Raw genomic sequence first — 25,625 nt, 5'->3', positions numbered from 1 at the left:
GAGTAAATGCTCATTCATTGATGAGGATAAAGATGATACTGATGATAACAACCATTCTTTAAGCCCACTAAAAAGTTAATTATATCTTGTCATAACAACCATTACTGTCAGCATGTTCCAGGGGAGCAACTGAGGCCCTGAGGAGTTTTCTATAACACTCTTTAGGTTTATCATAGAACTTAACAAGAGGACTCTGAAATTCACATAGAGTAGGAAAGGGCCTGGCATTCCCAAGAAAATTTTGAAGAAAACTTTGAACAAGAAAATTTTGAACAATGGAAAAGAATAAACAATCCATGGACATGTGAAAACCTAGTCTGACATTAATGACATCGTGAACCATAAAAATAAAGTTAAACCAGTCAGTAAATGCTGCCAGAACAATTAGTTGTTCACACGTAAAATAAATAAAAGCAGATCTCTACCTCATGCACAAAAATAGTAGTCTGATTTAAAAAGACTAAAATATGAAGAACTAAATTTTTAAACTTTTAGCAAAAAGACAGATGAATGAATATCTTTGTGGTTTTGAGGTAGGGAAGGATTTTTTTATTTCGTTAGGGAAAGATTTTTATTGATTGATTGATTGATTGATTGATTGATTGATTGATTGCAGTGTCTCAACTTTCTTAGCCTGGAGCTCCTCCCTGTCAGCCCCACAGGCTGGTCCCCGCGCACAGTGAGCAGGACTGAGGTCACACAGCTTCAGCCCCTGGTCCCTGGCAGCCGTGAACAGCTGGGCCAAGGCGTCAGCAAGTGCAGAAGCCCAAATGCTGGCACTTCGGTGTGGCCGGCGCCTGGCCAGGCCCAGAGTGAAGCGGGGCCTGCCGCCGTGGGTGGACAGGGCACTGGGGTCCTCTCCTGGCAGAGGGTCCAGCGCGGGGCAGGGCCAGGCCCTGCACGGGCAGCATTCCTTCCGAGGCTGCGACTAGGCGCAGCTGGTGATTCCGACCAGGAACTGCTGTGCCCACCACTCACCCAGGTCGATGGGCACGGGGTTGTGAAGCCGGGAGTTGGGCATCCTCTCCACGGACTGCACTGGCGCCAGCCCGCTCTCTCCGGCTGGGCCACCACCAAGCTGCTGCTCCACTTGCTGCCAGGCTCGGGATACAAACCGGCCGTTCTCCTCGTGGGCCAGTGTGTGGGTCTCCTGGGTTCCCTCGAGGGAGGGGGATGGAGCAGGAGGCCGCCGGCCATTCATCCGATTGAACACCAGCCTCGGGCCGGTGCCAGGGTCCTCGCAGCTGCGCCCTCGAGGTCTGCGGGGTCGTCGGTGAGGGATGCCGGCTTGTCAGGAGCGCTCCGAGCCTGCTCTCCACCTGCTGCTGCGCGGGACCCGTGCGGCGCTGGGCGGCCAGCTTGCTGGTCCCTTGGTGATAGTGGACATGGTGCGGAGGGGCTGCAGCGCGCCCTCGCCCTCGCCGCCCGCCGGCCGGATTCCGCGCCCTCTACCCAGCTGGCACTTTTGAAAAAAAATTTTTCAAACCGGATCCCACAGCAGAAAACAAGGAAAAGACGAATAAATCTGACTACATTCAAACTAAATTTCATTATAAGAGAAGACACTATAAACAAATTTCAAAGAAAAGACACAAAGGTAACCAATATAACCAAAAATGTATTATTATCCAGAAAATACATATCAATGAAAAAGATGAGCAAAGCAATAGAAAAATGAGCAAAGATGCCTAGAGATGTCCAGGAGGCATGTGGGATTAGTACTAGAGACATCTGGGCTGGAAATAGAGTTTCTTCGGGCCACATCAACCTATTGATCATATTTGAATTCACAGGACTAGATGAGCGTATAGAAGGAAAGCATGTCAAGAAATTAGAGATTTGGGCTGGGACATAAAGCAGCCGAGGATTACTGATCCTCACTCAAGTTCTAAATAATAGCTTCTTAAACCTTATTCACATACTGATTATTTTGTCTGGCCTTTTTGATCATAACTTTATACCTCCTAAAGATGGGGTCTAAATACAAGAAATAAAAACTAATAAAACCAGATTTTACTGGACACTATGTCAGAAGGTGGTCAGATACACCTATTATTTCTATTTAGAACAATATTACCTTCAGCCCCTCTGTTTCATATACTGCCAAGAAGGCAGGGTTGTAGGAATGAAATGCAAATTTAAAAATATGAATGAAACAGGATTTAAATCTTTAAGAAAAGGGCATCTAAGAAATAAAGACTTTTTTCAATTGGTGGGGTTAGGAATTATCTCCTCTTATACATTAGCAAGCTCATGTTCGTAGATACATCTCTAAATTTTAACACAAAAAAGAAAAAGAAAAATGTTTCATCCACAGAGACTTCCACTCACTATATTTCTTCTACTTGGAAACAGCAAGCAAATTATCCACATAAACTGCCTTGCTTCATTCATGTTACAGCCCTTGTAGATTCCTCAACTTGTGCTCCGGATTCCTTCTCTTGACTTCTCCTTCCCTTATTTATTTATTTGCAAGTCTTGTCTTTTAATGAAACAAGCATGACAGAATGTAGAAATCTAAATGAACATTTCTCCCTCGAAGCAGTTACACCCTTAACTCCAAAAGCTACCCTTGTTGGAGACATTATTTGGAACTCCTCTCTGGGGAATGGAAGGCCTTAAAAAAGGCAGTTTATGAGCCACATTAGAAAAAACTTCTTCTATAGGTTGAGCTGTTTGAAAACAGGGAATCCACACTCAAACGATGACATTGAAAAAATGAAAAAAGTGCCGCAGCTCTTGTGGAGGTTCCGGGAAGGCCTCTGACAAGTCCTAAGCAACAGCATCACTCCTGGAGGAACGTGTGCCCTCCTAGGACAGCCACTGGCAATGGGAGGGCGTTCGTTTGGATGGTAAAGGTCTGCTGTCTGTTTAAAAAAAGAAAAACACACCGCCTGCAAAAAGCCACGCTCCTTTATGGTCACACTTGTATTTGATTTAAAAAATACAACAACACTCACACATGGTTCTTGTATGAATTCTAATTAAGAGACGTTACATTCGGAATGGTAGCGCTCACAGCGGTAATTTTCAGGAGACCCCTAACGGCTTCTTTGCCACTTCAGGGGTGCGCAGGGTGCAGCTGCTTACCTGAATGTGTTCTCAATAAGTGGCTGCTGCCGCTCTAATTTTCCTAGCTGTAGCTGTTACAGGTTAACTGACCGCAAGCTCACCTTCCAGACTTTCTTTGTCAGCCCGAGGTTAATTACAAGGGAGCCACTCCCACAGTCTTACGTTGAATTGGGAAAGGGCCGGTTAAACGAGGATAACAGGCCAGTCCTTGGTAAAAGTTTGCAGTTTTCCTTCCCCAAACATCTTTTTTTTTTTTTTTAATAGAGACCTTCCATTTTTATCCTGTGTTCCTCCTCTGCCATCTCACCCTCTCGCTCTATCTGCTGGGTTTTGGCCACATGCACCTCATTCATTTTTATCAGCTGCAGCTATAAGATGGACGTTTGTTGATGGCGTTCTTCCTCATGCATCTTTTTTAAAGCACCTTCCTGGGAGGTTTTGCTCCTGTTTTTTTGCTCCTGTAGTTTTTAGTGGCCGTTATCCTGACAGCTGAGCACGAGGGTTCAGGCTGAGAGGTCCCCTCACACCCTGGAAAATGTATGAGCTCTTTCTCATCATGCACAGCTCTTCTGTTTGAAACAGCAAACGATTCTTCGGCGTTAGCGCGGGCGCGGGCGCGGTACCCGTGCTCCTCCTCGGCGGGCTCTGCGGGAAGCATAGAGCTGCCGGGCCGCATGCTGGCGACCGTCTCCTTCCCCAGGACGTGGGTGCTCAGGAGCCGGCTGACGCTCCGTTTCACTTTCTCTCTCCTCTCATGGGCCATAATCTTTTTGGTCCGAGCCTTGATGTCCTCCCAGCACTTCTTCAGCCGTTTGAAATCCCGCAGGGACACGCTGGGCTGAGAGCTGCTCTCGTGGGCCAGCGCCTGCCAGGTGCGCTGCTTGAGGGCAGGGGTTCGCGCGTCGCTCTCCTTACGCTCCAGCACATACTTGCACTTTTCTACTAAAGCGAGCAGGATGCTCTTTTCCAATTCTGAGAAGTACCTGGCAGGTTTTACGGGTTTTTGTTTTGCATTTTCCACTATGTTTCTTCCGGCTGTTACCCAGCCTGCAGCGGCGGCGCGGCGGCCTCGGCGATCCGGGGAGGGGCCAGCGAGATGCGAGCTCGGGCGGCCTCGGCTCCTCTCGCAGGCGGGGCAGCCGGGAGGGCCGCGGGCTCCGAGCGCCGGGCGGCGGCGGCGCGCCCCCTGCCGGCCAGGCCCCGCCGCGCGCGCCGCGGCCATAAAGCCCGGGAGCCGCCGCCCCCTCGCGGGCCGCCTGCCGCATGCGAGTCCCTGGGCGCTGAGTCTCTTAAGGACTGACCCTGCATCATGAATTTTTTTCCCTATGATTGGACCATCTTTATTAGTATACAGATGTGCTCTAGAGCTATACTGTCCAATAGAGTAGCCGCTAGCCACATCTGCGTATTTAAACCAAAATTCATTTTTGAAAATTGAGTCCCTCAGTCATGCTAGCTGCATTGCCTGTGTAGCTGTCGGCTTCCATGTTGGACAGGCAGATGCAGAATAGAAATCGCTTATAAACTCTCTTCTGATTCCACGTTCTTCTCCTCTAGCTCCTTGCTCCATTTCTCTTATCCTCTTTCAAGCAGATTTTCAAAAGCTCTCTATGTGCTCTCTCCCTTTTCCTTTGCTTTTCAGCCTACTCCAGACTGGCCTCTCTCACCATCTCGCCACTGAAATCACTCTAGTCAAGGTTACCGGTGACTTCCATTTACCAAATCCATCTTAAAGACTCTTGTAGAAGCATTCAGCACTGTTTTCTGCCTGTTCACCTGCTTCTCTTAGTTTATGAAACATATTCTTGTTCTCCTCTTACCTCACACTTTCTCATGCTTGTTTTTTGGTTTTTTATTTTGTTTTGTTTTGTTTCGTTTTTTTGTTTTTTTTACAGACTTCTCTCCTTGACCTGCCTCTAAGTACTGGCATATATATCCCAGAGGTTAGTCCTGGACACTTTCCCGCTCTTCTCTTTCTTTCTGTAGGTGGTCTCATTCAATGTACTGTTTTAAATACTATCTACATGTGAATAATCCTCAAATTTATGTTTCTGATTTAGACTTCTCTCCTAAACAGACTTAATATGTCCAAAATAGACTTCTTTCTCCCATATTGTTCTTCTCCCAGTCTTCCCCATCTGAGTAACTGGCACCTAGGAGTTATCCTTAAAACCTGTTTTCCTCCTTATCCGCCATATCTAATCTGTCACCACGTTTCTTTGGTCTCCAAAATATCATTTGGATTTGTCCCCTGTTTTACACCTTCATTTCTACCAGCCTGGTCTCAGTCACCATCATCTCACATGGCCTACTGAAATAGCTTTTAATTGGTCTCTGCTTTCACTTGACCATCTTCTTCAGTCCATTCTCCTACCAGTAGCCAGAATCGTCTTTTTTAAATGTAAATGAAACCATGGCAGTTGTCTGCTTAAAATCCTTCAATAGCTTTCCTTTGCTCTTAGTTGTAAGGTTTAGAGTCACACCTCATGAGTTTGTTTCTATCTGTCCAGTCTCATCCCCACATCAGCTTCTGCTCCCTTTGCTCAGGATGCTGTTGCCACACTGGCATCTTTTCTTTTCCTCCAAAACACCAGCTCTGTCCTACTCTAGGTTGTATTTGCTTTCCCCTCTGTTTGGAACGCTCCTATTCCATCTCTTAACACTGCAGTTTCTTCTAATCATTCAGATTTCAGCTCCCTAGATGGCCATTTCCAAACCACCCAGTCATAGCACGTGGCCAAACCTGAAAGTCATGTTACTAGTTCACTTGTTAGTCTTTTCTTACTAGAATGTAAAGTCACTGGAAGTGGAACTCTGTCTTACCTCCACTGTACTGTCAAACAGTGCCAGACACATACCACGTGCTCAGTCAAGTTTTGTGCACTGTGCAAAATGTTTGATTCCCTTAAACTTCTAAAGGGGAAAAGTACATTAAAGATTGCATTGTGGTCATTGTGACACATGATTCTGGGTATTTGGTTCACAAGTACATTATTGATACCATTGTAAAAACTTAAATAGGATCTGAGCATGAGTGTTTATTTCCTAATTTTGATTATTATATTTTGGTTATGCAGAAGAACGTCTTGTCTGTAAGAAATGTGCTCTGCTATCAAAGGGCTGGGAGGGAATGTGTAATGTACTTGTCAGTCAGTTAACATTATTATTTGAGAGATGATCATGGGCTTTGGTTTACAGACTTGAGGTTCAAATCCTGGCTTTCACTGATGTGTGATTTTGGATGCATTATTTAAATTCTCAGAAGATCTTAAGAGCCACTTTGCAATGCTGTTGGGAGGGTTAAATGTAAGAGTAGCTTGCTTCCCACAGAGCACAGCCTCAGTCAAGCTTGCCGTTGTTCCTCGGTGTTCTCATCTCTCAGGATAATTCAACCCATTAAATATTTTGACTCTGTTGAGGAATTATTAGGGATCCTTTAATAAAATAATGAATGCTAAAAAAAGCTTGCTTTTGTTCCTTCTGTTCTGTTAAAATTCAAATATTAAAAAGTCCTATTCTCATGTTCAGTGCTGTGACTTCCTTTATAATATAAACAATTTTTTTCATTAATTACTTTTATAATAGCTGATAATGTAGGCTAACTGTGTACCACATATGTTATTTCTGTCTTCAAATTAGAACTTTAGAGCCATATTCAGTAAGGTAGTTTTTTAATATCCTAAAACTGTATACTTTCCAAATAGAAAGTAGAGCACTTCAATATGATTTCAATTAAAATGTGGATTTATCTTGATTAACATGGTTAATTTCTGTTTTCTTGGGAAGTGTCAATGTATCTGTGGTATTTAAATAAAATGTGTTAGTTTGTATTATTACTGATGTAAACGCACACAAAAACTGCTTAGCGAAATAAGTCATTACTTAAAATTGGTGACTTATTTTGTTTTCTCTCTTTTTCCTTCCCTTTACTCCCCATTGATGGACATGTTATTAGTAAACATCTTGACCAAAAATCAGAGACCTCAACGTTAGATGATGCACAGCTAAAAGAGAGAACACCTGTGCTCTCTAAAATACTTCGGAAATGTGTGGTCTTGTCATTAAAAACGGAAGAAGAGAGGTGAGGGCTGAGTAGAGAGGGTAAAATGCACTCCTCAAGTGGACCCAGGTTGCACGGGGCAAGCCAGGAATTCTGAAAGCGCCTGGGACAAGGCCCCTCAAAGCACTTAAAGAGTCCGCTGGGGAGGGCGAGCAGGCAGGTAAGGTACTATAATTCAGCACGCAGACAGGGAGAAGCCCGGGACCGCGGCAGCGGACACAAGTCGGGACGAGCCGCGCCTTGTGGGCATCCGGCTGGGGGCATCTGCGCAGGCCCTGCTGGCCTTGTCTCTGCGTGTAAGGAACAGACTCCATAGAGCGCTTTCCCATCTGCCACCAGCTCAGTTCCTCCCAGAACAACTTGAGCCATGTTAGGAAAGCCTGTTAAGAGTCACCTACAGAAAATGTGCCTGCACAGGGTCAAAATAGAAATGTCTCTGTAAATCTTGATGTAGACTGATGGAATTCCTTACTGGGACCGTGATTCATACATCCATCACACTTCTCGCTTATGGCTCTCTTTCCCTAGACCACCCTATTCAAGGACAAGGACTGTGTCTTATTCTTGCCACACCTGTGTCAGCCATCATGTCCAGAATACAATAGATGTTCAACAACTGTTTGATGGATGACTGGATGAATTAAAATGTGCAAATAAAAACAAACAAACAAAACTCTAGCCAAGGTAAAAGAGCAACTCTCTCACTTTCTTGCTGGTTAACCTTGGAATAATCCACTTCAATGAGACTCAATGATCTTATTCATTAAAAAAAACAAAAAAAAACTACCCTCACCGGCATCGTATGATTATTATAAAGATTAAATTAAATTAAACATATGAAGTCCTTTGCAAACTGTGAAGGACCATAGAATAGTGGCTGGTTACTACCATCCACGTAAGTGGTAACTTGGACTGGCAACAGAGGTCATGAGCAAGGTCATACGCTGCTTCAGGAGCATGGCCGCCATCCAAGATCCAGTTACCCACGAGAACCTTCCACTGGGTCAATATTATCCAGAAAACACAGACATTAGTGTTAAGCAACACAGAGCTTAAAAGAAAATGTAAAAAAGTATTCAGTATGAGAAATTCATAAACTGCATTTGATTTGGACAAAAAGAGTGCTAACCTCCCAAACTTACTCATCAAAAATTTTGTCTTAATGGAAACTGGCACTTAAAATTCCACTGGTTTCTCATATCCTAGGAAGGATGCTTAATTGAACAACTTTTTAAGTCTTTAGATTAAAAAAATTCTCGCAGAGGACATTCAATGTCTAACCATCGTTGTATCTCTTTAAAAAATCCAAATTGGATATTTTTCAGAATCTTTCAGTGTGAAAATAGCGTCACAACTCTATGTTCTTTAGTCTTGTTATCATGAAAATTGGGTTCATTCCTTCAATACTTTACATGCCTCTTAGAGCAAATATGCAGTTACGTTAAAACATCCTTTTCAAGAAATTGAATGTAGTTCCCTATGCTATACAGTAGGACCTTGTTGTTTATCTACTTTATATATACTAATGTGTGTCTGTTAATTCCCCAACCCCTAATTTATCCTTCCCTTCCCCCTTTTTCCCTTTGGTAACCATAGTTTGTAAATATACATATATATGTATAACTGAATCACTTTGCTGTACACCTGAAGCTAACGTAACAAGTACACTTCAATAAAATTTTTTTTAATTTAAAATTTAAAAAATTAATTGAAGTATAGTTGATTTGCAATGTATAGCACAGTGAACTATATTCAATTTCTTGTAATAACATATCATGGAAAAGAATCTAAAACTACATACAGATATGTACACATCTGTATAACTGAATCATTTTGCTGTACACCTGAAACCAACATTGTAAATCAAATACACTTCAATAAAAAATAAAAATAAAACCACATCCTGTTCTAGCCTCTCCTGGCAATCAAAAGGTGTAAAGACTGTATTACAAGCAAAAACTAAATTTCTTATGGCTAAAGAAAGAAAGAGTTTCCTGCCTGGGATTCGCTGGAGGATTACTGATGAGGGAAAATAAAAACCAAGAAAAAACCACCCCAGTTCAAAAGATAACAGTCAACTAGTGACTGAAACACAACCCAAAGCAGTATTTCTCTTTTGAAATAAATGGATTTTTTTTCCAAATTCTGTATACCCTTATGTTATTCTAATCAGATTCTGCAAAGACCCACAAGCACTGTGATTTACAGTTGAGATCTTGGGAGCACTGTGGGAACTTCCGACTCTCCATATGTCAGTTACAGTGACTTTTCAACCTGAAGACCCACCTAAGATATCATGGACCCTTTCTATTTTCTGTCGTTGCTTTTAGCATAACCAGCCTGTCATTTCTTTCCTCCTTGGCCACAAGGTTCTATCCACCCTTCTCCAGGTCCCTAAATACCCCGTGGAGCGGTCTTTGTCCTGCAGAACATTTCTCTTGTGTGTCCTTCCGAAGTCCCAGCACACTCCTGACTTCCAGTACAATGGCCAGGGAGGGGCAGCTGGTTAAGCTGTCAATGGAACTCGTTTCCTAATTGACTCTAAAAAGAGGAAGTCTCCTGTGCAGTTGAACATACCACAGCTTCCAATCTACCAGCGCCTCAAAGGTGCACGACACCTGAGTGGGCTCGTATCTCTGCTGTTCCCCTCGCCCTGCAGTTACCATCACTACGTCTTTTATCACAGGCTGCCCCTGACAGGAACCCTTCCCAATGACAGGGCAACAGAGGGAGGGGGGCGCTCTGAAGGTGAAAGTGTGTGTAATTTAAAACTCCACAGCCAAAGGAAATAACAAGAAACGTGGAACTCGAGCTAAAAAACTTGTTCTAGAGAAACAATTATTTTTTCAGGAGCTCAAATGCTTCCTCTTCCTGGGCTATTTAGTCATTTTGAGGAAGTTTCTCTTTTCCCTGTTCTTCTTAAACAATCTCACAGAGGCAGAACACGTGCCTGGCATACACAAGGTCCCAGGTTCAATCCCCAGTACCTCCATTAAAAAAAAAAAAAAGAATTCATATTATTTATTTTCTCAAGCACTTACTTCACAGTAACATGAAAATGGTGACCTCACACCAGCAGGGAGAACTCCTAAAATTCTGAAAAAAAAATCTCGCACTCAAATTCTTTTTTTGATATCAGGAAATTAAACACCAGATGAAAACAACAAACTGTATGTGGCAAAAATCTGACTTTGTGTGCTTAAGCACTAATGGCAGTTTTACTGAGCAAGTCAGATGATCTTCTCCAATGACAAAGTCCTAAGAGAGAGTAAGATATTCTTTTATCCAAAATCCCTCTCTCCCTACTTGGGAATATTTTAATCTTAATTATTCCTCAAAGTCCTTGCAATCATGCAGAGTAAACTTTTGTTGAAAAAATGAGACATTTTCCTGGTGTATCTATGACGTTGAGCAGCAACGGCTAAGAAAGAAAAATTAAGAGCCTTGTTCAAGTGCAGAGCTGTGTGGTCATCAAAGACTAGCCACTCTCAACCGGGTCTACTTGGAAGCATTGTTAAAAGAGTAATGATAACAAACATATACATATTTCCACATATGGGCAGAAGTTCACCCATCTTTTGCATTTTATATATGTATTTTTTTAACGTTTATCTATGTCTACTTGAAAGAGGAGGCAAGAAGAAATCTGACCGGGGAAAGTGGATTCCCAGACACCCCCTTCTCGATGGGTTTAGAACCCTTTTATTGTTTTTCACAATCAACTCACAAATGATAGTTAGTATTCCAGAGAATATCTCATTATCCAACTCAAAACAAATTCGAAGCACTAACTGCAAAGGTCAACTGCAAATCTATTCCAGACCCCAGGTGAATCACAAGTCTGCTATCGGCCTGGACAGATCAAAGGAACAGAGCTCCAGTCCAGCCCATCTGGCTGGTGCTTCCACAGTCCTCATCGGGGCCCTGCATACTGGGGAAGGAGGCTGAGACAGGGGGTCTAGGGAGAAAGTATGGCTATTGAGATCTGATGATCAACATTCTCCTTCTCAGAGCTACAGGGTCCTCGTGGAACACCGTGGTAAATAATCAAAGGATCCCGACAGGGCCTCCAACCACCCCTTCCCACCTTTCAGGAAGGACCACACCCAAACACCTTATATTGCAGATCTCTCGAAATAATCTCTCAAAGCACCCCATTCCGTTATTAAGAGTTTTTATCACCAAAACTCAATCTTGGATTACTTCAAGTCAATCTAAGTTCTTTCTCGCCTGTTGACTTATCAAAGATAAAAATTTTTTAGCCTGTGCTCTCCATTATTTTTTGTTACTTATTTTTAATACTGGAAAGAACCTCAGACTTCTTTTTTCCTGCCAATAACTATGCATGCAACCTCGAGTAAATCATTTCATTTTCCTAGATCTCAATTTCTTCATCTACAGAATAAAGTATCAGGACCTAAATGTGTGGATTCCCAAGGCTTTTACTAAGTTAATGTTCATCCTGTAGCTATGGATGGGCTCTTGTTCCTTAGACTCTGTTCCACCTCCTAAATATATGCCCACCTGCATTTTCCCTAAATTTCTAGTCCTTTCTTAGAAGAAGAAGAAGAGGAAGAGGAAGAAGAGGAAGAAGAAGGAGAAGAAGAAGAAGAGGAAAAGGAGGAGGAGGAGGAAGAAGAGGAGGACGAGGAAGAATAGGAGGAGGACGAGGATGAGGAGGAAGAGGAAGGAGAAGAGGAAAGAGAAGAAGAAGAGGAGGAAGAGGAGGAAGAAGAAGAAGAAGGAGAAGGAGAAGGAGAAGAAGAAGAAAGGAGAAGAAGAAAGAAGGAGAAGGAGAAGAAGAAGAAAGCTGCAAGTAACAAGAGCCCCAAATGAGAAAACATCAGTGCTACGCACCGACCTGCTCTGTCGCAATGACCACCACTGGCGAGGGTGGGAGCTAACACAGCAGCTGGCGAGGGTCTGGACCACGGCAGGGGCACCCTTCCTTCTCCTGGTATCAGGGGCAGTGACAGCCACCAATTTGTCATTAGCAATAAACCTCTCTAATGTTTAAATAAGGTTCTAGGTGTTGGACTGTTGCTGTTATTATTTTTTGTAATGGTTGGATGGTAGGCTGTTACGGAAGAGATGAAAAAATTCTGTGTACATGGGCTCATCAAACCCCCTCAGAATGTGCTGGAATGAATAGAAGTTTGAGAAAATTTCTACTCATATCACTTATAATAGCACTGAGATACAGGTAAGTATGTATTGAACACCAAGTTTATTTCAGGTTCCTATCTCAAATCCCACATGCGCAGGACACACTAAACGTTAGCATTTCTCTGTTTAAATGACTGCATGTCTATACCCTACCCCTTTCCCTAAAAACTATTTTCACGAACATGGTGCCTAGTCTTACAGAACAATGGGGAAGTGGCTCAATGGTCTATCATTCTCTTAGAACCCTTGTTACTTAGATGATGGGAATAATCATAACTTAGTTATCTTCACATCTGCTTGGGGAGCATCCATGTCCCAATTGCAGGAGTCAAACCCAAACTTTTCCAACTGTTGGAAAATCCACACAATAAATAGTTCACTCTACACTCTGTTTTTCTTGCTAGTTACTAGAGAAGAAAGTGTGCCCCAATTCAGATTAATTAGTGTTAATATCCAGGAACCACTCTGAGAAGAATCCTACACTTTATAGAAACCATAAAACCAAGCAAGATAAAGAATCTGATTGCTAACACCAAGATAAGAAGTTGTATGGACCCTCGAGTGATCTTATCAGTTGACTCCCAACGTCACTGGTGGGGCTGCTCTCAGGAGGCTGATGTCAGATCAAGAACAGCTGAGCATCAATGACCAGGAGAAGGTGAGCCAGGAAGGCCCAGACAGTGACCTCCTTCCACTGGGGAGGGCCTCTGGCTAAATGTGGGAAAACTCCTCTCCTTTAAATGACAACTCTCCAGAACTGTTTATTCTGCTTTTTACAAATACTTTACAAAGAGGAGGAGTCATCACACATGGACTGGGTGAAGGGAAGAGAATAAACATGAAAACTAACCCTTTACCAACCAGTCAGAATCGTGGAGAGGACACGTGGGCTTCCAAATCAAGATCTTCAAAGAAGGTACCAAGGGGACCCCAGATCTCAAGGAGGCTACATTAGTGCTTTTAAGCCAGTAGAGAGGACACATTTTTCACAGCATCCATGAGCTACTTCAAAAACTAACTAGTCTTTGGAGCATTAGAAGAAATCACAAAATTGTGAGCTTCTTCATGACAGCAGCCACGTTCATCAATTTTCCATCCCCTGCACTTCCTGCAATGTCTAGAAGTTCGTAGTATCACTAAATATCAATAATGAAAAAAAAGATTGAATAAGGTAATCTTAATTTCTGCAAATCTAAACAGCATTTACAGAATACCTAGAAATGATCTCCAATCTCTAGAATATTATCCTTGAATCCACCATTTAACATTCACAGCAAAAAGAAAATTAATTTACAAGTATGAGTATGTTTACAACTTTTCAATTTGCCTATTTTAATTCATCCTCTCAGTTAAGAAATTTGAGATCATTCCAATATAGAGTACATAAAAATTATTTTACCATCTGAGATTCAATAAGGCAATTCCCACTGAACAGATATTTCAGATGTAAACTTCTGACTATTTCATAGGCTCCATATGGAAAGGAACTCATGAAGGAATTAAATACTATTATTTACCATAACTTACTAAGGAAGAACAAACCTGACTCCATATTAGATCTGTTTCTTTGGCTCTGACCCTGTGCTCTGTTTCCTGGGCTGAGTCCTGCTGGTTCTGCACCTTTTGTAGAGCTTGAAAGAGACAGGACAGCCCATTCTCAAGGCTCTGACCTTTAAGGGAATAATAACACTTCTGCATTCATATTGAGATAAAAACTTGTAGAACAGAAGATAATACTTGTCTTGTTGGAGGTTTACAGGGACACCATGACCTGACCCACATGGACAGCTGCAAGAACAAAGAATTCTGACACCAAGAAGTTTGCAACAACCAACCACACTCCCTCCCCTTTTTAGTGTAAAAGGAGCCTGAGTTCTGACTTGGGGAAGATGGTTCTCCAGGACATTTGTCTGCCATCTTCTCGATCTGCTGGCTTTCCAAATAAAGTCACTATTCCTTGTCCCAACACCTCATCTCCCAATGTACTGGCCTGTCGTGCGGCAAACAGAATGAGTTTGGATTCAGTAACACTAATTGCCAAAACCACTTTCTGGTAAGGATTGTGAATTCTGCCTAGATATAGCCAAAGGGTTGACGAAGGAGGGGTGGGGAGGAACAGAAGAAATTTCAAAGGTTCATTTTGAAAGTTCCATCCAGTTCTTATGATTCCATGGCTTTTTTAATCCAAGAATCTGTGTCTGTAGGAGAAAAGGCACAGAGCAGAAAGGAGATGATTTTTGCTGAAAAATGGAAGTTTTTACTCTAAGGTGAAGGTTACTTCAGAATGTTCTAAATACCAAATGTTGGCAGCGCTAATAATCAAGGAAACTGTGTACTCAGTGCATCTCCAGGGAGTTCCTGGAGGTCCGCTACCTAGGATCTCATGGGTGGGCGCCCTGCGCTGGCCGGCAGGCCCACGTCCTGTGTGTCCTCGGTAAATGTTCAGTGACTAAGTTCAAGAGGCTGCCACCCTCAGCAAGTGAAATGATTTCTAAAGTAATTTAAACTCAGAATTAACACCAAGTCCTTTGCAAACAAAATAACTAAAACAGGCAAAGACAGACTTGAAGTGTATCCCATCACAATTAACTGGGGAAAAAATGGGTACCATTTATTCTTTTCAATGTAAATTATTTGTTTTTTTTTTCTTTTCTTTCTTTCTTTCTTTCTTTCTTTTTTTTTTTTTTTTTTTTTTTGCTCTAGCTGGGTTATGGGACGGCTTGGAGAAAGCAACGATTTAGGAGATTACAGGGTCAGCCTCCATCACAGGGTGGGAGGTAAATCTTCCCGTTAAAAGAAGGCAGTGCAAAGTTCGGGGGGCCCAATGTGAGAGCATCTTCCTCCTAGAAGCTGAAAAGGCCCTGGACACCCTGAGAGCAGGAGCAGAGAGCTATCATTCCTGCAAAGGTCCAACAGCTTGACTAGAACTGCAGGAGGTCTCTCGGTGCTTTGCTGGTAATTATCTAAGTGGGAGAACAGCACACAGAATGGCTGGGGAGGATATATGACCCAGGTTTCTTGGAAGGGGGTTAAAGCAAGGACACCTGAACCTTCAGGGTCCTGCTGGTTCCTCTGACACCACTGCACATCACGCCCATCTAATAAACATGAACTAAATTTGTTCAGGAAGCTTCATAAAGCACTCATTTCCTTTACACACCCTTGTTCAGAAAGGCATTTAACTGGCTTAAAAAATAAACAGGGAAAAACAGATTAAAAAATGACCAAACTTTATATAGCTCTTTGATTTTTTTTTATATAAAGCTGCTTAGAGAGAAAACAATCCAGTCAGCTACATGAACAGAACTCACATCTTCAATCATCACGCTAAACCCATGCTCATCTTAAAATTACCACAGATTTAACTTGTATACGAAGAAAAACAACTATGCTCCAAATTACTAGCTGTCATAATTTTTGGAGTATCATTTAAAAAATAAAAACATCCCAGTATACAATTGACTTCTATTAAGCCGACTATCAGGGGCAGGACTAAATCTACATTTGGTAAGTAGATAAACTTGTTTTTTCAAAAACTGAATATGTAAACAAGTTTCTTCTGTACAGCATGGGGAGCTATATTCAATATCTTGTAGCAACCTATAATGAAGAAGAATATGAAAAGGAACACATGTACGTGCACGTATGACTGAAACATGATGCTGTACCCCAGACACTGATACATTATAAATTGACTATACTACAATAAAGAAAAGAACAAAAAAAAAATTTTTTTTAAGTTCACCCTGTCGTGGTGGGACAAGGGCCTGCTGGAATTCTCATCCTCTAACCTGGAGAAATAGGTGCCAGAAACAGAGAATTCAGCAAAATGCTGAACACTGCAGACCTTTTTCCTTGTCCTAACTTTTTCTGTTATTAAACTATAGGATGTAGCTTTCTTAGTTCTCACAAAACTTGTGGCATTTTACCAACTTGTATATATAAACTGACTTGTATGTATAACAAAGGAAGAAGATCTCAAGTAAAATGTGGACCCAAAGTAACTCAAGACAACCTGCCCTCTTATTTATCCTGAAAGCAATCATCTGAGGAAGAACTAGAAGTTGGGGGCTGGAAAACGCTGTTACTACTGGACTATTAGGAAAAGTTCCCCAGATCTGAAAGGGCTGACCTGGAGATCGTCATTCTAAGTGAAGTCAGGCAGAAAGAGAAAGACAAATGCCATATGATATCACTCATATGTGGAATCTTAAAAAATGACACAAATGAACTTATTTACAAAACCGAAACAGACACACAGACAAAGAAAACAAACTTATGGTTACCAATGGGAAAGATGGGGAAGGGATAAATTAGGAGTTTGGGATTTGCAGATACAAACTACTATATAAAAAATAGATAAACAAGTTCATACTGTACAGCACAGGGAACTATATTCAATACCTTGTAGTAACCTATAATGAAAAACAACATGTATTATAATGAGCATTTATATAATAGTGTGTGTTGAACTTTAAGATGCCATTAAAGACACTATCTACAGTGGACATTGGTCATCTCTGTCTGTTTGACATCCACGTCTCCTTCCTATCTTCCTAATTTTCCTATGGACATCTTGTATTTCAGAAGCTAAATAAACAATTGCTCTCCCCGTCACAGCCAGGGGTGGGGACATGACTGGCCTTCCCTGGACTTTGAATGCTGAGTCAGAAATAAATTATTTTGAGAGAGTTCAAGATGATCTCACAAGCAGAAGCGTATGTGCCAGACCATTCCCACTGTGCGATCTTCATCACGGCTTCTGTTCCCTAGCTCTCAGAGCCTGCCTTGGCTCTTGCCCACTTTAAAACTTGTTCTCAATTTTCCCATTAATTCTCTGCACTCTGCTATCCTTCCAACCCTCCCCCTCCTCCTCCTTTCCTCCTCCTCCTCCTTCTTCTTCCTCTTCTACTTTTCCTTCTCCTCCCTCCTCCTCCTTCAAGAAATGCTGTGTTGTTTTCTATCACTTATAAAAAACAAGCCCAGGCTTATACTGCTGGATCAGTTAGGATCCCAGAAGAAAACAGAATTCCACTTAGAGGATTCACCTGAAGAGACTTTAATGAAGAGACAATTTACAGAGGTGTGGGGAGAGTTCAAGGGATCAAAAAGAGATGTTGAGGCACCCAGAGACTTAGCACACTAGGCCTGAAGGGAGAAGGAGAGGAAGTAGTATGACTGGAGCCCAGCAAGTGCTGACACCAAGCAGGAAGGAGCTACCCAATGGGCAGGAAGAAATGCTCCAACCTTTTCTCCTCTTGTTCCCCAACCTCCTGTCTATGCCTCCCATTGGCTGAGCTCTACCAGAAGCCTGTCAACAAGGGAAACCGGGTAAAGCAGTATGCAGGGGTCAGCCTTTCAGGACTCAGTCGGAACAGAGAAGGGCAGAAAGTGGATCTGAGCAAGAGGGTGTCAGAAGACAAACAGAATGAGCAGCACAATAATAACGGGGCAGCTTGATCTCTTTAAAATTTTCTATATCACTTAGTAATTAACTCTGGACATACAGCCTCTAATGCTATTATTCACAGTTCTTATCTAACATTTTTAATTTGTATTTTGTTTATCAAAATTGTTGAGACAGAACATCTTTCTGAAATCCAGGCCAAAAACAAGTTGAAGGCAGCTTTTATAACTTTTCATTATTAAAAATTTATTTTATGACACTATTTAAAAAACTAATTATAAGTTTTTATAATTTAGTTTCCATTTCAAACCTATATTTTGAAATCATGTCATGTGAACTTATATAAATTTTATAAAATAATTCTGAAAATGTAAAATAGACTGTGTATATAATGAAGCATGATTTTTAAAGAAAAAATCAACTTATCAATATTGATTTACCTCAAGTGATTTTTAATAAAACTAAAGTTATATGGTACAGCCAAATGATGGGTATTATACATATGTGACATTATATCAGTTCAAACAAAAAGAAAGCAGTAATTACAGTATTAATGTCAGTCATAGCAGAATTCAAGACAAAAAATACACTAAATGGGATAATTAGATAATAACAAAGGAACATTTTATGTTAATGAAAAGCACAATCAACAAAGTTATTAACAGTCATGAAACTATTTGTCTCAAATGAAACAGATAAAGTAAAAAGGGTAAATAAACAGTACAATAAATGTGGATGACTTAAATATCTGTCTTCTTGACATATTAATCAAGGAAAAATTATTAAATCAAAGTGCTGAATAACGTAATTAATAAGGTTGATTTAATAACTACAAACTGAACTCAGTACTCAACAGAGAAGACATGTTCTGTTTTAAAGCCTATGGAAACTTTATAAATGTGATCATGCATTAAGCCATAAACAAAACCTCAGTGAATTCCAACAAAACAGACATCATACAAGACATGTTCTCTGACCATACATTTTTATAACTAGAAATGATTTCAAAAATGCAAACTGAAAAACAAACATTCTGAAATGAAAAGAGAAATGACTAATAAACAGCTCTTAGGACAAATCTGAAGTATAAAGTATTAAGAAAAGGGCAATAATGAGAACATGTCTAATCAACACCAATGGGACATAGCTAAAGCGTTTATGTGAGGCAAATTCAGAACACAAGAAAAACAAATGAACCAAGTATTTAATTCAAGATATCAGGAAAAAGCAACAAACAAATACAAGGAAAGCAGGGAGAGGGAAACAATTTCAAAAGAAATAAAAACAAATGACCTGAAAAGCAGACAAATGATAAATAGACAAAGAAATGTAAGAGCTGTTTAGTCTTTGAGGAAAAAGATAAAATAAAATAGGCAACCTACTACTTAGTCTAGTAAATCAAAAGAACAAAACATATATAGATAATAAGAAGACATAACCACAAACATACAGAGAGATTTTCAAAATTACAACACTGTATACAACTCAAAGCAATAAATACATTTTTTAAATCCCAAAGAAATGAATTACTTTCTACAAAAATGCAAATGAACAATATTGATTCAGAAGAGACAAATGAGCGTAACAGACCACCAAAGTCTGGAAGATACATAAAAAGCTATTAAAGTTTTATATATAAGAAAAACATCAGGTCCAGAGAGTTACATGAGCAAGTTTTTTTGAACCTCAAGGAATATACAATTTTCATGCTATCTGAACTGTTTTGGAGCATAGAAAACTATGGACATTTTCCAAATCCAAATTCTGAAACCTTACAAAAGGAATAGATGGATGGTTGGATGGATGGATGGATAAATAACTGTGTAGCAAGTAGGCAGGTGGGTGGATATATAGATAACTCTCATTCTTTAATATAGATGCACAAATACAAGCATACTCTGACCAATTCTCACTTCTTCTACAATAACCACCCTAGTCTCAGCTTCCATCATCTGTCTCTTAGATTATTAAATAATTTTCTAAACTGATCTCTCTGCTTCTGTCCTTGCTCATTTCTCACACACCTACCAGAGAGATCTTTCTAAAACATAAGTTATAGCATTCTCTGCTATATTCATTCCTCTGCTCATGTCTGTCCAATAACTTGCTATTTTCTCAGAGTAGAAGCCAATGATCTTACAGTGGTCTTACAAAACTCATCCCCCCACACACACACCCCTGTGTCTCTGACCTCTTCTAACACTCTCATTACTTACTCAGTTCCAGCCACACTGGCCTCCTGCAGTTCTCATAATATGACAGGCACACTTCCACCTCACAGTCTTTGCACTTACTGGTCTCTATGCCTAGACAATTCTTACCTCAGATAAAGGCATGACTCACTCTTTTACCTCCTTCAGATGTCTGCTCAAATGTCCCCTTCTTGGTAGAACATCAGAGGACCCTACCACAAACATTCTTATCCTAGCCTCGTTCATTATTCTCCACAACATTTATCACCATCTGACCTATTGCATGTTTTATTCATATATTTGATTCATTTTATCTGTCCCCCATTAAAATATAAGCTCCACAGGGGCTGGAATTACATTGTTTATGCCTGAATCCTTACCACCTAGAACAGTGCCTGGCACATAGTAGATTCTTAACAAAAATTTGAGGAAAAGTTGAAAAAAACCAGCAAGAAAAAGAATGAACTCTCCCCACAAAAATGGGCAATTTGCTAGAAAAGTAAAGAATACAGATAGAAATCCAATAAATTTATGGGAAAAATAACCTTACAAGTAATTTTTAATGTAAGTTTAAACAGTGAGATCACTCTTATGATCTATTAAATTATCAAAAAAAAAGTTAAAATAATAAAAGCCAATGTTGAGAAAAATGAGAAACAAGGCATGTTATCGAATATCGCTGGTTGTGCTTCAATTTTGGTACAGCCAGTCCTGAGGACAGTTTGACAATATGTATGGAGAGCCTTTTAAAGTATTTTTTTCCTTTGTCTTAATTTCTGGAAAATTTGTTTTAGGGAAATAAGAATATTCACTAACATTTGACTAGAAAAATAATTATCACTCTATAATCATATAATAATCATATTCCTGTCTGTAAAATGATATAAAGTATGAAGAGATAAAAATGATTAAAACACCTGTCCCTGTTCTTTCCCCAACTGCTATGGGGGGAATTCTTTCTTTGTCAGCTTGTACACTGGACTTTAGCATTGCAGAATCTATAAAATTGGTAGCAAAAGTGGAGAATGGAACATAATAATTTTAGAGAGGAAAAAAAGGCTAGAAGTTAATAATTGCCTTACTTGGTATGATGGGATTATGACTGTTACTTTATGATATTTCTTACTTTCCAATTCTTCTACAATTAACTGGATTTTTTGGTAAATGATGACAAAATTAGGTTTCTAAAAAATGAGAATTTAAATAGCACCACTATTGTGGACAAATGGAATTTGTTGAAATTCATTGGAATACTTTCAAGTTAGGGATTAATCTGGAATTTAGACTGCAAAAACATTAAAAGAAAAAAATTGGGGCTTTTGTGTCAAAATGGTGACTGAGGACATGGATTTTATTCCTCACCCTTCTGAGGTCACATTAAAATAATAATGAATAATTTTTAGAAAAGTAAATAAATGAGTATAATCCCATAAGAATAAAGAGGAAAAGTAGAGGGAAATTTTCATAGACAAGAGATTCTTACAAATTACTGGAAGATGAAAAGATGATTGAAAAGTGTATTTAGTCAGCCTTTTATATCCTTGGGTTTCACATTTACAGATTCACCCGATCAAGAATCAAAAATATTCACACCCGGGGGAAGGTATATAGCTCAGTGGTAGAGCGCATGCCTAGCATGCACGAGGTCCTGGGTTCAATTCCCAGTACCTCCATTAAATAAACAAACAAACAAACAAACAAACAAACAAAACTAATTACCCCCCCCAAAAAAAACAACAAAATTCATACCCAAACAAAATAATTCCAGAAATTTCCAAAAAGCAAAACTTGAACTCCCTACGTACCAGCAACTATTGTCACATCATTTACATTGTATTTACAACTATTTATGTAGTATTTGCATTGTATTAGGTATTATAAGTAATCTAGAGATCCTTTAAAGTATATGGGAGGAACTATGTGCAGATTATATGCAACTGAGTATGCCATTTTTAATAAGCATCCTTGGAGTTTGGTATCCATGGCGGGAGCCTGGAAACAATCCCTCTGCTGATACCAAGGGATGATTGCTATTTGTGAAAGGACAAAAGGAGACCCCACTCCTGAACACACGCAGAAGGAAATGTAGCCAGGGAAAAGACTGAAACCAGGAGTGGTTCAGTCAAATAGGACCAAGGCTGGAGGATGAAGACAGTGGCTAAAAATTGGGGGATCATTTCTAGATGCATATGCTTAACAATCCATCTCACACTCTTCCCCCATGCATGAGAGCTTATAGTCAAGCACTTAATGCAAAACAAAGTAATTTGAGAGTTCTTCTTCTAAAGAAATTGTTCTGATTATCTATGGATTACTTTGGGTGATGTGCATATTTTAATAATATTAATTCTTCCATTCCATGAAAATGGGATACTTTTTCCATTTTTTTGCATCATCTTCAATTTCTTTCATCAGTGTTCTGGAGTTTTCAGAACAGGTTTTTTTGCTTCCTTGGTTAAGTTTATTCCTACATGTTTTTACGTGCCATTTTAAATGGGATTGTTTTCTTCCTTTCTCTTTCTGATAGTTCACCATTGGTGTATAGAAATGTAACAGATTTCTATATATTAATTTTGTCTCCGACGGACTTTACTGCAAAATGTGACAGTTTTACTTCTTCCCTTCCAATTTGGATGCCTTTTATGTTTTTTTTCCTGTCTGACTGCTGTGGCCAGGACTCCCAAATCCATGTTAAAAAGAAGTGGTGAGAGTAGACATCCTTGTCTTATTCCTGATTTTAGAAGGAAAGCTTTCAGTTTTTCCCTATTGAGTGTGATGTTAGCTGTGGGTTTGTCATAAATGGCCTTTATTATGTTGAGATATGTTCCCTCTGTACCAACTTTGAGAAGAGTTTTTATCACTAATACATGTTGAATTTTGTCAAATACATTTTTTGCTTCTGTTGAGATGTTCATGTAATTTTTATTCTTCATTTTGTTAATGTGACGCATCACATTGGTTGATTTGTGGATTTTGAGCCATCCTTGCATCTCTGGAATAAATCCCACTTAATCATGATATATGATTCTTTTTATATATTGTTGAATTCAGTTTGCTAATATTTGGTTGAGAATTTTTGCTATGTTCATCAGTGATATTGGCCTATAATTTTCTTTTTTTCTTTTCTTTTCTTTTTTTGTAGTGTCTTCATCTGGTTTTGGTATCAGGGTAATGGTGGCCTCAAAGAATAAATCCAGGAGTGTTTCCTCCTCTTCAGTTTTTTGGAATACTTTGGGAAGCACAGATTTTAGCTTTTCCTAATCTGTTTGGTAGAATTCTCCTGTGATGCTGTCCAGTCCTGGACTTCTGTTTACTGATAGATTCAATTTTACTACCACTGACTGGTATGTTCAGATTACCTTTTTCTTCCTGATTCAGTTTCAAAAGATTATATGTTTCTAGGGATTTATCCATTTCAACTAGGTTGCCCAATTTGTTGGCCTATAATTGTCCATAGTATCACTCATGATTTTTTGCATCTCTGTAATATTGGTTGTAATTTTTCTACTTTCATTTCTTATTTTGTTTATTTGGGTCTCTTGTTTTCTTAAGGAGCCTGGCTAAAGGCTTATCAATTTTATATTTTAAAAAAATCAGCTTTTAGTTTCATTGATCTTTTCTTTTCTTTCCTTCTTTTTTTAAGTCTCTATTTTATTTATTTCCATTCTGATCTTTATTTCTTTCCTTCTGCTCATTTTGCGCTTTGTTTGTTCTTCTTTTTCTAATTCCTTTAGATGGCAGATCAGGTTGCTTATTTGCGATTTTTCTTGTTTTTTTGAGGTACACCTGCATCCCTATAAACTTCCCTCTTAGAATTGCTTTTGCTGCATCCTACAGATTTTGGAAAGTTGTGTTTTAATTTTTTGTCTTGAGGTATTTTTTATTTCCTCTTTGATTTTTTTTCATTGATTCATTTTTTAAAAATAGCATGTTCTTTAGTCTCCACTCCTTTGTCCATTTTAAAATTGGGTTTATCTTTTTGTTGTTGGGTATAAGGGTTCTCTTAATTTTCCGGATACTAGATCTTCATCAGATAAATGATTTGCAAATATTTTAGCCAATTCTGTAGGTTGCCTTTTTACTCTCTTGATGGAGTTTGATACATAAAAGTTTTTAATTTCAATGGAATCCAACTTATCTATTTTTTCTTTTGTTATTTATGCTTTTGGTATTATATTTAAGAAAACCATTGCCAAATACAAGGTCATGAAGATTTACTCCCATGTTTTCTTCTGAGAGTTTTATAGTTTTACTTCTTATATTTAGGTCTTAAGCCAAGTTTGAATTAATTTTTATATATGGAGTGAGGTAAGCATCCAAATTTATTCTTTTGTATGTGAATATCCAGTTGTCCCAGCATCATTTGTTGAAGAAAGTATTCTTTCTTATTGAATGATCTTTGGCACTTATGATGAGAAGAGAAATACCACTTCTCATGCTTCAGAACCATAAGTCTTTTATGAATATGGTATGTCCCTTGATTTGTTAAGATTCTCTTTGATTTCTCTTTTCATCTGTAAAACTCTTGAACATCTTTTATTAGCTCTATTTCAAGGTATTTGATATTTGATGGTTTAAGTTTTTCTGAACATTTATCAGTGGTGTTTAAAATCTAAATTATTTTTTATATCTTTCCTTGTATCCCCAATTTGTCCAAACTCATTTATTAATTGTAATACATTTTCCATAGTTTTTTTTGGACTTTCTACTTACATAATCATATCATCTGGAAATGATGACAATTTTATTTCTCTCTCTTCTCCCCCTGACCCAATCACACTGCGTAGGATCCTTACTCATTACACAGAAGGAGGCTCCAGGCATCTTTGTCTTGTTTCTCATCTCAAAGGGAAAACTTTCAACAATTCACCAAATGATATATTTGTTGTTGATTCCTTGTAGCCAGCCTTCATCAGAGCAAGGAAGTTGACTTCTATTCGTTGTTTGTGAAGAGATTCTTATCCTGGATAGATATTAGTTTTCTAAAAACACTTTGTATCCATTGAGATAGTTGTATGACTTTTGTCTTTGATTCCATTAATGTGGATTTACATTGACAGGGTTTTTTGCATCAGGTTTGATGTTAAGCCAGCCTTGCATTCCTGGTATGAACTCAACTTTACATATAAATATACACACACACACATATATATATATATAGTTGGATATACGTTGCTAACATTTGATTTGGATTTTTGCATCAAAGTTAATGAGTGAGTGTGGCTTTTAATAATTTTTTCTTTTAATGTTTCACTTGAGAACACTGTTAGATTTACAGAAAAATCACAAAGATAGTACTAGCGAAGTCCCATATACCCCCCCATTTTCATTTATTACTAACATCTTACATTAGTATTGTTGCATTTTTAATAAACCAATCTTAATACATTATTATTAGCTGAAGCCCATGATTCATTCAGATTTCCTCACTTTTCCCTGATGTTCTTCCCCTGATCTGGGTCCCACATTACATGTAGTCATGCATCCTTTGGCTCCTCTGGACTGTGATGGTTTCTCAGACTTTCCTTGTTTGTGATGGTCTTCATAGTTTTGAGGAGTGCTGGTCAGTGTTTTTAGAATGTCCCTCTGTTGGAATTTATCTGATGCTTTTTTCATGATTAAACTGGGGTTATAGCTTTTGGGAAGGAGGACCACAGAGCTGCAATGCTGTTTTCATCACATCATATCAAAGGTCCATGCTGTCACTGTGATTCATCACTGCTGGTGT

The 25,625-nt window shown here is 39.3% G+C and overlaps 1 protein-coding gene and 1 pseudogene across 1 annotated transcript; both read right to left on the bottom strand.

The window, feature by feature from the left end:
* Positions 1–357: 357 nt before the first annotated feature.
* Positions 358–1,387, bottom strand: LOC102517631 (annotated as a pseudogene).
* On the bottom strand, positions 1,101–9,798 carry LOC102519805. Its single transcript, XM_032472890.1, has 4 exons — positions 9,710–9,798; positions 8,021–8,183; positions 7,302–7,512; positions 1,101–4,473 (listed from the first exon to the last, which is right to left on the bottom strand). The coding sequence occupies exons 1-4, from the start codon at positions 9,796–9,798 to the stop codon at positions 3,488–3,490; spliced, it is 1,449 nt and encodes a 482-aa protein (XP_032328781.1). The 3' UTR covers positions 1,101–3,487.
* Positions 9,799–25,625: the final 15,827 nt, after the last annotated feature.

Source organism: Camelus ferus, chromosome 34 (assembly GCF_009834535.1).
Source record: "Camelus ferus isolate YT-003-E chromosome 34, BCGSAC_Cfer_1.0, whole genome shotgun sequence".
NCBI lineage: Eukaryota > Metazoa > Chordata > Mammalia > Artiodactyla > Camelidae > Camelus > Camelus ferus.
This window is presented reverse-complemented; position numbering and strand designations above follow the sequence as displayed.

Bases quoted from the DNA above. Each gene is read 5' to 3' on its own strand.
- LOC102519805 (XM_032472890.1), bottom strand. From the start codon at position 9,798: ATGGTAACTGCAGGGCGAGGGGAACAGCAGAGATACGAGCCCACTCAG. The intron at 8,184-9,709 runs GTATGTTCAACT...TTTTCTTTTAAG, and splicing joins CTGGTAGATTGGAAGCTGTG to CTCTGTGTTGCTTAACACTA. The intron at 7,513-8,020 runs GTAGTAACCAGC...GACTCTTAACAG, and splicing joins AGTTACCACTTACGTGGATG to GCTTTCCTAACATGGCTCAA.